General features: G+C 54.0%; 1 protein-coding gene across 7 annotated transcripts in view; it reads left to right on the top strand.

Annotated features, from left to right (window-relative positions):
- CACNA1E (calcium voltage-gated channel subunit alpha1 E) overlaps positions 1 to 17614 on the top strand; it is a 106175-nt gene that overhangs the window by 43514 nt on the left and 45047 nt on the right. For all 7 annotated transcript variants that reach the window (XR_015290410.1, XM_086901743.1, XM_086901742.1 and 4 more), the window contains exons 8-12: positions 4509 to 4612; positions 15431 to 15546; positions 16507 to 16560; positions 16895 to 17020; positions 17289 to 17498. Coding sequence is in view for 6 of the 7 variants with exons in the window: in XM_086901743.1 (XP_086757869.1) it covers positions 4509 to 4612; positions 15431 to 15546; positions 16507 to 16560; positions 16895 to 17020; positions 17289 to 17498 (610 nt within the window). In the remaining variant the exon portion in view is untranslated. The remainder of the gene's footprint in view (positions 1 to 4508; positions 4613 to 15430; positions 15547 to 16506; positions 16561 to 16894; positions 17021 to 17288; positions 17499 to 17614) is intronic.

The following is a 17614-nucleotide window of genomic DNA, read 5'->3' as shown; positions in this document are numbered from 1 at the left end:
CCTGCTCCCTGTTTATTTTTAGCCAGGAGAGACTGAGTTTGAGGGGTTTATTGAGGTTTTCCCCCCTCCCTTCCCCTATAGCAAAGAAATCCTGAAGGTTCCCATGCGCCGCAGCCCGAGGGAGGGGACGTGTGGGCTGTGCGCTTGTGCTGTGCATTCAACTTGAGGATATATTTAGATTTCTTTAGATTTCTGGCCCCCTGAGTGAGACCTGCTTTTGCAGATTCCCGTGCCTTTTCCTGCCCTTTTTTTGGGGGGGGGGAAGAAAGAAAAACCCCAAAAAACCAAACAAACACCACAAGAGCTGCCTGAAGAATAACCTTGTGCTTGGGGGTTGAGAAGCAGGAGCTGGTGGGGGCTCTTTCCCTCAGGAGGGTCCTGCTCCCACGCCTTGGTGCTGTCATTTGTAGGCTCAGAGGGCTTTCCTGGCAGCAGGATGGGTTGTGCCAAGATGTGAGCCTGGTGGTTCTTGGTCTGGTGGCCACAGAAGAGTTTTGGGGGCTGGTGGGGTGCACAATGAGAAGGAGGCCTCTCAAAGGGAAGGGAAGAAGCAGCAAAGACTTGGCACCAAACAGCTCCTCCATTTCCCAAAGGAATATAAAGAGCCTGTTCCAAGGGTGAGTGATGGGACCTTGCTCAGGAAGCAAGGCAGGAACCTGGAATTTCTTCATTAAAGGAGCTGGTGTAATTTAGGGATCAAAATTCCCGTGCCTACCCCGAATTCTGCAAACAGCAACCGCCTGGTACCTTCAACAAAGGGGGAAAAAAACCCTATGGGAAGGCACAGTGGACCAAGACGATGAACTACGGCCTACAGAGGGATACAAAGAACAAGTGATGCCCAGAGGAATGGGGAAAGGGGCTGCTCAGTCAAGACAACGACATCTTGGCGCCAAAAAATTTGGGAAGTGCGATGAGGGCCATAGCAGAGTTGTGTTGACACAGACCTCCTGGAGGAGCAGTGAGCGGTTCCCCACCTCTGCAGACGGAAGGAAGGCCCAGTGAAATGACATCTGGAGAGATCTGGGCACCGATGGACCTTTCAGCCCCGCTTTTGGTCGACACGAAGCAACAAAAGGCGCGATCCCAAGAACGAGGGCGTGGCCAACGTGGGAGCCCAGCGCTGAGACCCACCAGCCTGGGTGCTTGGGATGGCTTCCCCCCAAGCTTGGAGGGAGCTGGCACATGAAATGGCAGGTCTGGTAACAAGTATTTTTAACAGCTCCATCGAGTTGGGGGAGGCACCATCTGACTGGAGAATAGCGAATGCGGTGCCTATATTTAAAAGCGGGGGGAGGAGGGGAGGAAAAGTAAGGCAGGCAGGAATAGGACTGCGAGGCTGACCTCGATCGCATGCCACTTGGGAACAGATTTGGGAGGCAAGAGAGGAAAATGAATCATGGGTTTGTCAAAGGTAGGTCACGCCGGGCCAAACTGGCATGGCAGGCCTGGGAACGTGGTAGAGCTGCTCCTTGTAGTGAGATGGGAAACGCTATGGGAAAGTGGATGAGGAGGAAGGGGAAGGGGATGGGGAAGGGGATGGGGAAGGGGATGGGGAAGGGGATGAGGAGCTCCGTGAAGCTGGCAGGGAAGTGAGCAGTGTTGAGGGGACACGGGGGATGTCATCGACTCGTGGAGTCCTTGGGGATGCGTCATGGGCTTTCCTGCCTCCAGTGGCTTCCCAGGGAGGGACAGAGGCTGCCATCCTGGGCTGGGAGGCATCTGAGGGCTGGAGGAAGAGATGTGGGATGCAGTGAGAAATGGAAAGCCAAGTGCCTGCTGAGGAGCAGCAAAGATCTCTCCTCGAAGCTCAGGTTGGCTGGGAAGCAGCGGTGTGGAGGAGGAGAGGATGAATGGGTGACTTCGGGGTGACCACGAGGTGGCTGCGGGGCAGGGGTGTCACCAAGGAAGGAGGGAGGATGGTGGGATGCAGGTAAAGTCTCTGTGGCATCGTGCAAGGATGGAGTGTGACCCATCAAATTGCTCCCTTTGTCCAGGGAGGATGAACTGAGCCTGGAGTGGAGAAGGGAAGGGGATACTGGATAAAATAGGGCAGGAGAGCCAGCTGGGCAAGAGAGAACTGGAAGAATCTTGCTTTGGCCAGCAAAGCAGAGGCTGGAGATGGCTGTGATTGCTGTCTAGAAATAGATCAGGATGGAGTCAGGAAGGAAAAGAGCTACTTCAGCCAAAGGCCAGTGCTGGCAAAAGAACGGAGCGGTATAGAAAATGACCACAGATAAATTTAGGCTGGGAATTACAGCAGCCATTGGAACTTCTGCTTGAGGAGGCTTCCAGTAGGAATAGTGAGATTTTTTGGCAGTCTGAGTGGCTGAGCAAGTAGCAGGCGATGATCTGGAGCTACTGCACCCAGACTGGGCACCACTAGTTCCTGGTTTTGTAGGGAGCATTGGGATGTCCCCTGAGAAATTTCCTGTTGGGGCTGGGGGATGCCAGCAAAGCCAGGAGGACCCGTGTGGCTGCTGGTGGCAGTGCTGTTGCTGGTTGGGACCATCCCTGAGCTCACTGTGGCCAGTGCAATGCCCTTGAGTATGCGGGTCCATGGCCACAGCTCCCCATCTCCTCCTCTGCCCCAGAAGTTCCCCTCCTGCAGCTGCTGGGTGCAAGTGGTGCTGTGACCTCCCAGATCCCCTCAAAAATCTCTCCAACCCCCTTTGGCTCCACCTCCAGGGCAGGCAGGCACTCAAATGCACAGAGTTTGGGATCACAGCCAGCCCATGCCATCCGAGTCCTGCCAAGACCTGCTGCAGATCCTCCGTGCCACCAGCCTGGCTGGGCCTGAAAAATGGAGAGGAAGGAGGTGGTCTGGGCACTGACAACCCAGGGGAAACTGCCCACTCCCCCCTCTCTCTCCTGCTGAGATGGCTAAAGAAGGGGTGGTGGTGGCCCGGTTCTGGGGGAAGATGTCTCCTCCTGCAGGAAAGTAGCTCGCCTGTTTGGCATTCCTTGTGACAAGGACCTCGGGGAAAGCCTGTGTTTTTTGGGCAGGAGCCAGTTTCAAAGGCAAGCAATCCTGACATGAGTGGCAGGTACCCAGTGGCATCTTGGCAGGGAGCTGAAGCCCAGCCAACTTGGGCTGAGGGTTGCAGGATGCCCTGAAGACTGATGCCGTGGGAGATGGTGCTGTCAGAGCAGAGCCTGGCTATCTCTGGAGGGCCGTGGCAAACATTGGCTGTCTGGCATTTCCATGCATCCTTCCTTCCTCCCTGTGCTTGCTTCTCCTCCTAAAGAAAGAGGCTGGAGATGAACTGGGGCTCTTGAAAGAGCAGCATCTTGAGAGGACCTGTGTGTGGTTTCCCTCGTGCCAAAGGAGGAGAGCAGCGAATCCTCCCAGATGCTTTCAGAACCCTTTCAGCTGCTGTGGTCTGAGATCGCTGCCCACATCCCCTGTCCCAGTGCTGTGGTCAATGCCCGTGTTGGGGGTGTGCTGGTGTCACCTTTCCTGCTTTGGGGTCGCTGTCAGGGTGATGGGGACACCCAGCTGAGGTTCCCACCGGAGGAAGACTCCAGCACGGCGACTTGGTTTCCTCCTCGGAATCGCGCTTGTCCCGGCGCGGAGCCCCGTCTCAGTTCCTGCACTGGCCGACCAGGAGACGTGGTGCCAATGACTCAGATGAAGATGAGGGCTTAATTAGCACAGGGAGAAGGGGGGAGAGAGAGAAAAGAGAAAGAGTCTTTCATTGCAAGAAGATTGATACCACCTCCCCCAGACAGTCACGTTCTGCCGCATCACCCTCAGCCCGGCGTCATGTGCACTGTGCCTGACACCAGAGGACAAATGGGGCCTGGGAGGCGGCTGGGAGGGATAGAGGGGCACTGCTTTATTAAAACCTCTGGTGAATTAATGTCTGGAGGTACTGAGCAGGGCTCATCTTGCAGCTGTCGGGCTGAGCTCTGCTCTCAGAGCTCCCGTCTGATCTCAGCTCCTTGGCTTTGGGAGACGGTGTTTGTGGTGATGCCAGTAGCAAAATGCCTGTTTGGAGGTTTCCCACCATGCATGAAGGGACAAATGTTGTCTGTCTCTTCTTTAGACACCACCTTCCCTGGTCTTAAGGCGCCCTATAAACCCGTGCTCAGCTGTGGGGCTGCTTTGCCCCGTCCTGGTGGATGTGCCTGGGAGCCCCAAATCAAACTGCTGTGGAAAACATGCTCAGGGTGCCCTCAGCACCCCAGTTTTGGGCTGCAGGACCCTTCACCTCCAGCTACACCCATGTCTTACAGTCTCTGCAGGGATGGTTGGAGGGGGCAGAGGGGAGTGGTCCTGCCTGATGAGGACTGGGACTGGAGAGGAGGGCGGGTGCGGGGTGCTGAGGGGTGCCAGGGCTCTTCTGGTGGGCAAGGGTGCCCACCAAGGCTTGGCAGGCATGGCCACGTCACCCTGAGGAGCGTGGTGTGGCCAGCCTGGAGCACTGAAGTTAACACCCCTCTCTCTGCCATGTCGCTGGTGTCGAAGGTGATGTCACACTTGTTTTTTTTCCTTTCCCCTCCAGACCAATGATGCCTTAGGAGCCACCTGGAACTGGCTGTACTTCATCCCCCTCATCATCATTGGATCCTTCTTTGTCCTCAACCTTGTCCTGGGAGTGCTGTCAGGGTAAGCAGTGGGGTCATTCCCTCCGAGCTGTGCCTGTCACACATCTGTGGGACCTGAGGCTGGTCTCTGTGTCCCTCCATCCCCTCCATCCCCTCCATCCCCGCCTGCCCCACAGCAAGGGATTGCTCCCCTGGCTGTGCTGGGTTCTTTCTCTCCCTGGGGAGCTTGGGAAGGGACAGCCTTGAAGATATTTATTACTACTGTTATTTCACTTGGGAGAAATGGTCACTGGGGATCTTCTGGCTGCTTGGGACCTGCAAGAGGAGAGAGACGTGGGGGAGGGGGTCTGTGGAAATGTGTTTGAATCCAGGCTGTTTGTGGTGGGGTGTGTGTGGGTTGGGATGGGTTTGGGGAGTGATACAGAGCACCTCTGAGCTGTCCTGCACTGGTGGGGTGCAAACTGGTTAGGATAGGGGTGCTTGGGGAGCACGTGGACAAGCCCAGAAGATAAGGAAGTAGGGACAAAACAACTGTCCCTGTGATGCACTTCCCAAGGGGAAGGTGGTTTTAATCCAAGCCATTAAGCTGGGTTTGGAGACAAAAACTCTTCTTGTCTCCATGACAATGAACTGTGGTTGCATCAGCACATCCTCAACTGCTGGTTGAGGCTGGTGAATGGCGAGAGCGTGCCCTCTCCTGTGCTGGGGGAAGATGTGGGCTCCTCTGTCCTGACTGAAGCAGGTCATTTTTCAGCTAATTATGCATCATGGCAAAATGCAAAAGTCCTCACAGCAGTGCTGTGGCCAGATGGAAAGCCCTTAGATGCAAGGGTCAGGGTGGAGAATGGCCTTGGTTGTCTCTGTCCCTTTCCCAATGGTCCCTGGAAGTTCAAGTGTGATTCCAGGAGTTTCTAGGGTGGCAGGTGGGGGTCTCTCACTGGGCTGAATTTTCCCAGCTCTCATTCTGGGGTCTGACTGAGTCCAGGGGCTGGGGACAGGCTGCAGGAAGGGCCCCACATTGCCCTGCAGAGAGGGAGTTCTTATGGGAGATGAAGATATCCAAGCAGCGTTGGGTGGAATTTCCATTTCTCATGCCACATCCAGTTTGGGCATTTGGGCAAGGTCCAGCTGGGTCTCAAGTGTCAAGCAGGAGCTTTCCTACAAAATCCTGGAGAAGGCAAGTTAGGAAGCTGGGAAAGCCCCTTATTACAACGTTGAGGCGTGCCAGTGAAGTGAGCTGTGTGGACACCGAGGCTTTTGGTGCTGGGGTGATGCTGGAAGGAGCTTGGGGACACAAGCCAAACACCGGCCAGAGGACCACAGCAGGGCTGGTGGAATGCCTGGCCATGCCCTGGCCCAGCTTGGTGCTTCCCTGCAGCAGGACTGCCCCAGGCAGCCGTTCCCATGCCCGCTGAATTGGATGCAGTTCTCTAGGACTCTTCCCAGGCACCGGCTGGCATTTCCTCTGTTTGTTTATCACTAACAGGGTTTGTATGGGGAAGGATGCAAGTGGGTGGGTGGCCTAATTGGCAATGGAGATGCTCTTGTGGCATGGCAGATATCCAGGGTAAAGCAGGACTGCTCAGCTCCCCAGAGGGCTGGGCGAGGTGGGCTCTGCCACTCCACAGCCAGGCCACTGTGGTGTCCCCCTGCCTCGACACTGCCACATCCCCTGTGCCTCAGTGGAAGCCCCACCTTGGCTGGGTGAATCATCCCAAGCTGCTGCTGGAGCCGTGGAGGAGCAGGACCTAAGGCTGGAGAAGGCACTTGTGCCAAATAATGTGTGTCCTTGAGTGCAGCAGGAAGGGCCTCGTTCCTTGCTCTGTTTGCTGAGCTCTTCTCGTTTTTAGCACTCCTCTGGTGCTGGAAGAGAGTACTTGGCTGTGCTGGGGGATGGGAGGTGTGACCTTTCCCTTGGCCAGCTCTCAGCTGGATGAACAGGCAGGGCCTGGCCAGATACCCCCCGCTTTTGGCTGTGCTGAACTGAGAGGAGATGGTCACTTTGGGAGTGAGCTCCATGGAAACACCTCCATGGAAGGACTTCTTCCCCTGGCAGTTATAGCACTGCTTTTGGGAAAGCCAGGCCGTGCTCAGCTGAAATCATGGCCAGTGGCCTCCTTGCAGAAACCTGGCCCCACGCAAACCTCACCATCTGCACCGCTGAATAACGAGGTCCTCTCGGGATTTCCAGCATTCTTCTCCAGGTTCCCACCCAGGAACTGCTGCTGAGCTGCCTCTGCCCTCTTTCCCTTTGGGGAAACAGCCCAACACCCGGGGTGGGTCCTGAATGCAAAGAGGCTGCAGGAGGACATTTGTGTGTTTCACTTGCCACCAGCAGAAGTTTGCCGGAGCCCAGATTTAGCAATCTCCTGGTTGCGATGAGCATCTCTCCCAACAGTCAGATCCCCAACTGTTAAGCTGAGGCATGACCTCTGTGATGTAAACAGCCTGGATCCATCTGCTCCTTAAGCACAAAGTATGTGGGAGAGGAAAAAGAAATGATTTTCATCATAGCGAGGCTCCTCAGTTTTTCTCCCTAAATACGAACGGGCACACACGCACCGGAATCGCATGCGACTCCTCGGAGAGGAGATGGAGCTCCTCCAGGCAGGGGCTTGGAGAGACAGATCTGCTGTGGCTTTGGCATTTATTACTGTGTCTATCAACTTTCCCCCCCTTTGTGGGTGCAATTATGGATCAATTAACTCTGGTTGAAAGCAGGAGAAGGTGAAAAAAAACCCAAACAAAATAAATTGCACCCGTTCCTCTTTGGGAGCAGGTACGGAGCCCAAGGAGTTGTGACTGCTCAGCTTTTAAAGCTGCAGGAGCTGCTGAGATAATCCTGGCAGGAGAGAGTCAGTGGGAGAGTGAGGATGGAGCACTGAAACGCTGCTTTCCACCTGAGGCTGCCTTGTGGCCGGAGGAGTTGCATGTGCTGGAGATTTGCAAAGATCTTCTCTCCCTTTTTTTTGTGAAATCGTGGAGTTTGGGGGTTTTTTTTCCCCTCCTCAGCTGTTTCTCACATAAAACGTGTGTGTTTGGGCTCTGTCTCTGGAGCAGCAGGGATCTGATGAGAGCCACGCTGCCCTGTCCCTGCTGCTGGTGCCATGTAGTGACCACCCCAGGAGTGACCACAGCCCCTGGGACTGCTCCTGTCCTGCTGACTGCAGAGGCCCTGACTGCTTTTCCCCTCCTGGCAAGAAGACAGCTTGTGTCTAGTTTGTCACTGGGAGCAAGAAGATGAAAGAGTGAAGATAAAAAATAAGCTGTGCTTGGAGGTGTAGCACTGAGGACTCATGCAGAGCTTCCTGAGGACTCATACAGAGCTTCAGAACCAAACAGGCTGAATTTTGACTCTTTCCCACCTCCCTTTCCACAGCCTCTGCAGAAGAAATTTGGTTTGCAATCACCCTCCTCCATTCATTGCAGCATCATCCTTCTGTTGAGAGCTGGGAGACTCCATCCTCATATCCAGTCTTGTGCACCCAGCCCCTTCCCAGGGTGTCAGAGCTGTTATAATCACTGGTATTTCTGGTCTGCAGAAATAGCAGAGTGGAAGGAGATGCTTCCTGACCTGGGGAGACTGGCCCCTCAGGCCAGCCAAGGAGAAGACCTCTGGAAGCTAACAGCAGAGCAAGAAGTCGAGCACGATGGCAAGAAAAATGAAATCTATCCGCCTTGTACCAAACAAGAGAGTAATTTAAATCCTCCTAATTGCTTCCACTCATCCTGGTGATGTTAAGTCTTTTCTCCCTTTAAGTCTTTTCTGCCCCCCACCCCCAGCTCTTACACTAAGCCTTTGAAAGAAACGACTAATGTTATAATTAAAGGATCAATTTGGCAAGATTTCTTTGTCTTAAGATCTTTCTTTCAGGTTGGGTTAGCACTGCGTTCCCAGTCTCCGGAGAGTTTTCTTCAGTTCCTTCAGGAGCCTTCTGTGCCATCTTCTGAAATCTTTTCACTTCAGTTAATTTGAATTTTTTTCCCCATCCAATTTGGATGCATAACCAATGATGAATAAAATTAAGTTTTATAGCAATTAATAATAAGGGTGTTGAGGGAACAAGCGTACATTTTCAATGGAGAGAGGGTTCTTTTTTGCCAGCTCCACACAAAAACCTCGGCCCCACGTGGCTGAGTGGGATCTGGTGCTTTGAAGCCAAAAACACTGGGAAGAGGATTAATGTCTCAAAGATTCATGGAGGGAGAAGTGGGAGACACATCACAACGCAGAGAAGCTCGAGGGGAGACTGTAAGTTCCCAGCAAGATGTCAACAAACAAAATTCTTTGCCATAAGAATGGTCAGGCATTGAAGCAGGCTGCCCAGGGAAGTAGTGGAATCACCATCCCTGGAAGTGTTTGAAAAACATGTGGATGTGACTTTTAGGGACATTCTATAGCGGTGAGCACGGTGCTGTTGTGGGAACAGTTGGATTTGAGGACCTTCAGCTTTTCCATCCTGAATGAGTCTGTGATTCTACACCCAAGAAATTCTTGGGATTTGGAAGAATGAAAGCTTGGAGGCACCACGTTGGCTTTTCCCTGGAATTGGTTGTAGGATCTCAAGGCGTGGCTCGGATGAGAGGTGAAATGACTGCACTTGTGTTGGACTTGGGAACTCGATATTTGAGGTCCCTTTTGGACGGAGGAGGGGGCTGTGGTGCCCCTCCCAGCTCCCCCAGCACCACCATGGGATGCACGAGGAACGTCCACGCCCAGAGCTCTTTGCCATCACCGTTTGATCACAGGCCAGGCAAAGCAGTCTTGGGGACCTTCATCTCTAGTCAGCAGGCAGGTGGGCATCCATATTCAACAAGTGCCTCTCTGCTCTGCTCTGCTGGGCCACCTTTCTGCCCAGGGCTCCAAGCCCCGTGCAAAGAAGCCGCCTGACAAGAGGTGTGTGTGTGGCTGCTGTGCCGGCTCTTCTGCTGTTACAGGGAATAATGACTCCTCTTACAGCCAGCTGGGTGAGAAGGAGAAGAAGGGGAAAAAAAAATAAATAAAAAAATCCACAAGGAAAAGATGACTCGCTGACTTTCCCCTTTGATTTCTCCTGGCAAATTATTTGCCAGCATGTCTCCGCTGCTTCAAAATTGCTCTTATTCCTGCCTCTTTGCAAATCTGCTCCGTGGACTGCCTGTGGTCTGCAGGGCTGTGGGTGAAAAGGCTCCGTTTTGATCCTCTCAACAAAGCACTCAGCAGATAGTGCTTGCTTACAGATTGCTTTTGGAGTTGTTTGTTCCAGATTATGGTAATTTCTGCCCTCCTGGCTGATGGCAGCAATCGCGTGGCCGTGGCTGCAGGGCTGTGAGCCGGTGGATGGTTTTGGAGATGCTCAGTTCCTCCAGGAGCAGCTCCACCCTGGCAAGAGGGTGCTGGGCACTGCTGTTGGGTGAAGAAGGTGTGGACTGGAGTGCTGGAAGCTCCTGGGAAGTTAATGTGATGAAAGGTTGAAAACTGATGTGGGTTTTTTTTCCCCCGTACTACATCTCACCTGCAGTACTGACCACACACCTTTCATCTGCGGATCGCTGTCGCATGCAAAAGGAGACTATAAAGATGTTCTCTGCTTACAGAGGGAATAAAAACTGGAGCATAGGAGGGAAAGGGAGGAGTGACATTTTCCCAGCACTGCATGAGCCAGTGGGAGTGATTGTGAACAAAGCCCGGGGCTCTTGAAGCATTGAAGCTGCGCTGCTCATGCCAGCCCTGCCTGATAAGAGTGAAACACAGTCAAGAGCTGCCATCTCTGCTCCTTGCTGCTGGGGCTGCCAGACCCTTCTGCAGCTTCTTTGCAGCGTGGGCTGAGCGTGCTCTTGCTGCCTGTGCTGCAGCATTGCAGAGTTCTCTGGGCAGTGGGACAGCGACACAAACCTTGGTGGCGTTATCCTTGGAAAAATGATGGAGTCTACAGCCAGGATGTTTGTGGCTCTCTTCTCTGCCCTTCTTGATGCAGTCCAGCACTCTGTTGGCTTTCTTTGCTGCCCACTCAGACTGAACTCATCCCCAGGACCTCAGGTCCCTTTCCACAGAGCTGCTCTCCAGCTGGGTAGATCCCAACCTGTGCTGCCCTCCTGGATTTTGTTTTCCTGTGTCCAAGACTTTACATTTGAATTGGGGAATGGCCTGGGTTGGAAAGAACCTCGTAAAGATCATCTCATTCCAACCCTCCTGCCATGGACAGGGACACTTTCCCCTAGACCAAGTTGTACCAAGTCCCCATCCAGCCTCGAACACTTCCAGGGATGGGGCAAGCACAGCTTCTCTTCATAAAGTCCTCGTTAGCCCACTCTTCCAGCCTGTCCAGGTCTTCCTGCAGGATTGTTGTCCCTTCTGAAGTGTCCACTTCCCCACTCCTTTTGGTCCCAGCACACTTGGCCTCAGAGAAATCCAGGTGCACAACCACAAGTTCTCAGCAAGGTAGAAGGTACCCGTCAGCACCTGCCCCTTCTTAAGTGGGACAGTGATGTAATGGGTAATCTCAGGGCTGGCCTCTCCCAGCTCCTTCCCGTTTTACCATTGCATGTCACCAACAGCTTGTCAGCTTCTCCTTCCCCAGCTCGTGTGACTGCCAGCGCTCTATAAATGTGCTCTCTTCAGCGGCGTCAGCCGCGCGCTCCCACTGCAGGTTTGTCACACCGCCGTGACACAGAGCTCCCGCCCAGCTACACGGGGATGATCAAAGCTGCTGGACAGGGAATACAACAAACGGGGTGTTTCTGTTTGCCTTTCTTTTTGTATCCTTTCTCTTCGCCGCTTTGCGCTGCAGAGACTGTCTCGAGGCAACGCGGCTTTGTTGAGGGATCGTAGAATGGGTTGGGTTGGGCCTTTAAAGGCCATCTGGGCTAACCCCCTGCAATGAGCAGGGACATCTTCAACTAGACCAGGTTGTTCAGGACCCCATCCATCCTGGCCTTGAGTCTTCTCTGGCTCTGGCAGCTCAGGTGAACTTAAATCAAGCAATTACCCTCACTGAAAAACTTGTGGTGTCCTTCAAAGCAGGCTTATGAAGGACACCTTCCCCCTGCAGAGGTTTTTGTACCTTTTGGACACCCTGCTCCTGCCTGTGCCATGGGTTCAGTGCAATAATCCCAGCCTGCAGTGCCAGTTCTGCCTGTCACCGTCTGTTTGAGTCGAGGCTCCAGGTTACAGACTGCGCAGTCAGTTCAACACTCTCACTTCAGTTCCTTTACACCTCTTGGGTAAATACCATCTGATCCCCCCGGTTTGCAACTGTCTCAGCTGTGTTTGCCTCACCGTCTGTTGTCAGTTCTGTCCCATAACCTTCTCTGACACCCTCCTGGAGTCTCAGAGGCAGTTCTTCCTCAGACTGTGGTGCTCAAACCTGAAGTGGAGCCATGAGCTTCCCCCACGAGACCTGAGGAGAGCAGTTACTTGGACAAGAGATGGTCTCTCTTGTTCTGCATCCCATTATATTTGGGTTTTTTTCATAGCAGGGTGGTGCTGCTGCCTCATCCTCATGTATGACCCAGTATTTCTCTGATTCCCATCCATTTCTGCTGCCTGAAGTTGTTTTAAGGCTGATTTGATAACTGGTTTGCTGGAAACATCTTTAATAGAGGCGAGAGGTGGTGAATTGATGGGTTTGAAGATAGATGGTTTGTTGTTTCGAAGCGTGGAGGCCACAACATTGATGTGACCAGCACTATTTACCAGCTTTGAACTCAAAGATGGTCTAAAATGCAGAAAAATGGATGGCAGTAGCTGCGATACTCTTTTCTCCTAACTTGTTTTTGGTTCTTGGTTTTCTTGTAGTTGGTTGGTTGGAGTTTTTTCCTTTTTTCTTGTGTTTTATTTTTTTTTTCTTTAAGGGGCGGACCCATTTTCAAGCTGGATGTTTCCATGAGTGGTTCTCCCACTGAAACCAGACCTGGGTTTTCCAGTCCTTAGAGCAGATAATTGTTGGAATAATTCACTTTCCTGGTGTGAGGGTGTCTGTGGGGGCCTGGAGAGAATGTGGCTGAGCATGGTGGCTTCCCCAAGGGTCTTCTGCCAGGAGCAGAGATGCTCTCAGGCCCGATGAGGGAAATCCCAAAGCTGTGGAGGAGAATTTGCAGGCAGAGGAGGAGCAAAGCATCTGTGCTCCCATTGCCCCAGTGGACTGGGCACAGAGTATGGGGGAATGGTGCCCTTGGGAGCAGGAGGGCAGATTGATCCCCAAACCCCACCAGGGCCTTCAGCAACCGTCTCCAGAGCTCTCTAGAGCTCACAGAGCTGGGCAGAGAGGGGCTGCAATGACATAACCACGGATCTTGTCCATCAAGGGTGGATATTTTTGAGCTGGAGCCATTGGGATTTGGGGCCCGTAGACCCAAGTGGACAAGCAGAGGTGCTGCTGGTGGAGACTGTGCAATCTGCTGGGGTGCTCTGAGCCCCCTTGCAGGGACCCCATGGGGCAGCACTGCCCTGGGCTCTTCGCAGCGCAGAATTGGGCCATTCCTGGTGATGTAACCCCAAGAGAGCAGGAGCAGAGCCCTTCAATGGGAGGCAGGCACCCGCTCTCCGGGGGATGCCAGGCTGCCCTGCCTGTGACTTGGAGCCTTCCCAAGCAGCTGTCAGTCACCATGGCTGGCCCTGTTCTCACTCACACACAGTATTATCTCTACCCGCTGCTGCAAATTGGCTCTGAGCAATCCTTGATCTGTCAGCATCGCCTACCCACTCTCAGATGTCACCAGCCCCCGCTGCTGCCCTGCTCGGGAACGTGTCTCTCTGAAATGTAATAATTCATTAAGTTGGGATTAACTTTTCTTCCCTCCCTCCCTCCCCTTTCTGCCACCCCTTCCTCCTTCTAATGGACAAAAGCAATTAAGCTCCATTAGGGATCAAGTGAGTGGGAAGTGACTCCCCTGGAGACGCTGCCGCAGCTGCACGGACCTCGTCCCTGAGCGCCAGCCTCCTGTAAATTAGTGCTCCATGAGCAAAAGGGCTGGACAGGGGGAAGGAAAAGGTGGCTTGAGGCACTTTTCTGCAGGAAAAGGTGGCTTGAGGCTCAGCTGGTCCTCCTGGGTGGCTCCCACTGTGGGCACACGATGCTGGTTTCTCTTGCCATGCAGCGAAAGGAGCTGGGGGACAGCGGGATGGGCAAGCAGGGAGCGGCAGAGAGTGGCCAGGTTCTCAGCTGACATAAATCAGGAGGGGCTTCCCAAGTTCTCCCAGTTTCTCAGAGTTGGGGTTGCTCGGCCTGGAGAGGAGAAGGCTCTGGGGAAACCTTAGAGCCCCTTCCAGTGCCTAAAGAGGCTTCAAGAGAGCTGGAGAGGGGCTTTGGACAAGGCCATGTAGTTGCAAGACAAGGGGGAATGGCTCTATCTGACAGAGAGCAGGGCTGGATTAGTTATTAGGGACAAATCCTTCCCTGTGAGGGTGGTGGGGCCCTGGCACAGGCTGCCCAGAGGAGCTGTGGCTGCCCCATCCTTGGAAGTCAAGGCCAGGTTGGATGGGACTCTCAGGGGTGGTGGAAGGTGTCCCTGTCCATGGAAAGGAATGAGATGGTCTTTAAGGTCCCTTCCAACCCAAATAGTTCTAGGATTTGGTCTCTATGGGGTCTGGGAAAAGTGCTGCCCAGGCTGCCATGGAATTATGGCCCATAGGGCAGAGCTGGGAGGACCAGAGGACCAAACCCGAGGAGGACAGGCAGCTTCCCCTCCAACTCTGACTCCAAACAGCATCTTCTCATTCCTTGACATCCCAAATTTGCAAACAAAGGGTGGTGAGGGGTGATAGGACAGCCAGAATTCTCCTGCCTTTCCTCCAGCTAGAGCAAGGAGGTGGCATGCCCAAAACTGAGAGTGCATTTCACTGTTAGCAGGAAGGTCCTTCCTTCTCCCCCATGTCCTCCCACCCTCCTTCCCTTCACTCAGGCTGCTTTTCTCTTCCTTGCCTTTTGTTTTCCCTGCCCCAGGAAGAAAGTCTCATTTCAGTCTGAAAGCCAGGGCTGGAGGGGGAGTCATTTGACACTTAATGCCAGAGCGGCAGGAAACTTCACCTTCCTGGGGTGGAATTAAAAGCGCTTGAATTGTCTGGGGATCTCAAACAAGAGATGCAGGGAACATTCCGGGCTTTCCACACAAACACACGCACACACACGCACACACACACACACATGCAAAAGCCCACACAGCATCAGGGTGTAATAGCTCAGCTGGGGTAATGCACTCGAACACTCTCTGCAGCAGACAGACCAGCTCTTTCCGTTCTTTGGAATAGTTTTTTTATTTTCTGAGACTGCTGCTGGTCTCTGGGGAGAGAGATGTTCCTCTCACAGAGAGGAACAGTGCCATTTGTTCTTGGTAATCACGCTTCCCTCGGAGCATCCTGGGACCGGGAAGGGGCTGAGGGCATGGGCTGGAGTTCTGTGGGGACTTGGGGATGGGGCACGGGGTCTCTCTGCTGGTCATCACACCTGGACAGCTATTGTGAGACCCTGAGATCCAGAGATCAGGCATGTCTCAAACTCTGGGAAAATACTCCAAGTCTGGAAAGGAAAAGGATTCAGAAGAGGGGGTGAAAGCAAGGGACGGGACCTTCCCTCCTCCATCCCCTCACTGCCTCCTCACAGAGCCCAGTTTTTGTTCCGTGAAGGGACACACAGAAGCTGAGCTGGCTCTGGAGTTGGGTGGCACTGGGATCACCCTCCCTGAGTGGCATCTGAGTAATCAAGCAGGGAGTTTCCTCACATCCATCCATTCCTGCTTTTCTCCTCCCTGGTCATTCACTCATCCTCTTGACACGCTTTGGCTGGGGCGTGTCCCCAACAATCACCATGGTCCCTGCTCTCTGTGCCCTGCTTCCCCAGCCCCCTGGGCACCCTGCTGCCCCTCGGCCCTGCTCTCACCCCTGCCTTCTGCCCTTCCCCAGGGAGTTTGCCAAAGAGAGAGAGCGCGTGGAGAACCGCCGAGCCTTCATGAAGCTGCGGCGCCAGCAGCAGATTGAGCGGGAGCTCAACGGCTACCGGGCGTGGATAGACAAAGCGGGTAATGGATGGTGGCCAGGGGGACATCTGGGGGACAAGGGGCACCACAGACTGCTGGTCATCTGGGCTGCTGAGGATAGAAAGGAATCCTTGAGCCTCGAAGCTCCCAAGGTGCTCCCATGGTGATGTGAAGTGCGTGGGTGAGCTTTGGTGGGGTGGTCCCACCATGCTGGACATCACCAACCCTCCAGTGAGTCCTCGTGTCCTGTGGAGTGAAATTGTCACATTCTGTGCACAAAGCACGTTACATCTCCAGGGGGGCTGTGAGCAACACGGCTGTCAGCTGTGCTCTGCCACGGTTTCCTCTCTCCTGGCGTTTGCTGGAGTCCCCTGCAGTGGTGGGCAGTGGGAAAGAAGAGCAGTGAACAGGGAGAGAGGTTTTCCAGTTGAATCTCCCCCTGGAGCCATCTGGAGGGGATAAACTTACTGGTTCCTACCTCGGGACTCCTGGGCCTGGGCTGGGGGTGGTGGAGGTTCCTCCTGACACCAGGCATGACAGCCTGTGGGTGTTGGCTCCCAAACTGCCACAGCCCATGTCCTTGCTTGCTCCTCGTAGGAATCAGGTCAGCACATTCAGCTCTGGGAAGGGAAGATTTACACTTCCATCCAGTGCTCAGACTTGTAAAAGATGGGTGTCTTCAGATGAGTCCTGAGCACCAGATCACAGCTTTAGCTCTGGGCTGGGTGGCTTGAGCCCCAGAGCTGCCTATGATTTTCACCTTCTTTCATGAGCATAATGACAGTGGAGGGAGAAGGGCTGACCACAATTAATTCTTCTTTCTGATGCAAAGTTTGGTAGCTGCCACTTGTCACCCTCCAGAATTTGTTTCTGGGCCCTTAACCAATATTTGGTAAGAGTTTGCAATCTAGAGGCATCCTCTGGGCTGGGGGAAGTTCTTAGGCACAAATCAGTGACACGTGACAGTGCCTTGTCTCCTGATGAACTGTGTGTTTTGCGTAGAGGAAGTCATGCTGGCTGAAGAGAACAAAAATTCGGGGACCTCAGCCTTAGAAGGTAAGACCAGCACTGCCCTTAAAATCTGCCTGCCCTTCCTTCTGCCTGCCTAGAGCTGGAGGCTCAGACCCTCCAGCAGTGATGGGAGGTCTGGGGAGGCCCCAGTGGGGTCTGCAGCCCAAGAGAGGGGTGAGGGGAGGTGGATTGGCACCTGAGAGAGAGTGGCAGGCTTGGGAGGTGTCTGATCCCACACCAGGGATAGCTCTGGGCCTGGATCAACAGGGTCTCTCTGTCCTGTTACCAGACTTGAGTACTGACCACCAGGTGCTACAAGCTGGCTACTGGCAGAGTTGGGCCACTGAGACTCCAACACCTGTTCCTCTTGCCTTCCCAGTGCTCAGGAGAGCCACCATCAAGCGGAACAGGACGGATGCCATGTCGGGTGACGAGCACTGTGTCGACATCGCCTCCGTGGGCGAGCGGAGGCTAGCGCAGAGACGACGTCTTCATCCAACCTTGGGTCAGTGCAGTCTGCAGCTTGCTTCCCCCAAACCTCTGCCAGCTGACTGGGTTCCCAGAGTCACACCCATCACCTGGAGAGTGCCACAGCCCAGACATCTCTGCTAGTTTAGCAGCAAACCTCCTGCTGCCCACCCTGTGCCACATAAAAATGCTCTGGATGAGTTGCGCCCCACAAAAGCGATGTCCGTGAGCCGTCTGTCCTGTCTCACGTTGCAGCAGAGGCTGGAGCATCCAACTCCTTGTTCCCCATTTTTTTTTTCCTTCAGGTAACCCCTCGAGTCAGTCTGGCCTCAAAGGTGCCAGGGTGGACGGTGCCTCCTACTTACGGCACAAGGAGCGACTCCTGCGCATCTCCGTTCGCCACATGGTGAAATCCCAGGTCTTCTACTGGATCGTCCTGAGCCTGGTGGCTCTCAACACTGCCTGCGTGGCCATCGTCCATCACAACCAGCCAGCCTGGCTCACCCACTTCCTCTGTGAGTCCCTGGGCTTGGTGTTGGTGGGAGAGCAGGAAAAACCTTCTTATCTCCAGTGGCTGGAGGTGGCAGCGCACCCTCACTGCTTGCCTCGAGGCACAGAGGGTGGAGCTGGG

This window comes from Cyanistes caeruleus, chromosome 9 (assembly GCF_971803275.1).
Source record: "Cyanistes caeruleus chromosome 9, bCyaCae1.hap1.1, whole genome shotgun sequence".
NCBI classification, from domain to species: domain Eukaryota; kingdom Metazoa; phylum Chordata; class Aves; order Passeriformes; family Paridae; genus Cyanistes; species Cyanistes caeruleus.
The sequence above is the reverse complement of the archived record's forward strand: the minus strand, read 5'-3'. Positions and strand labels throughout refer to the sequence as shown.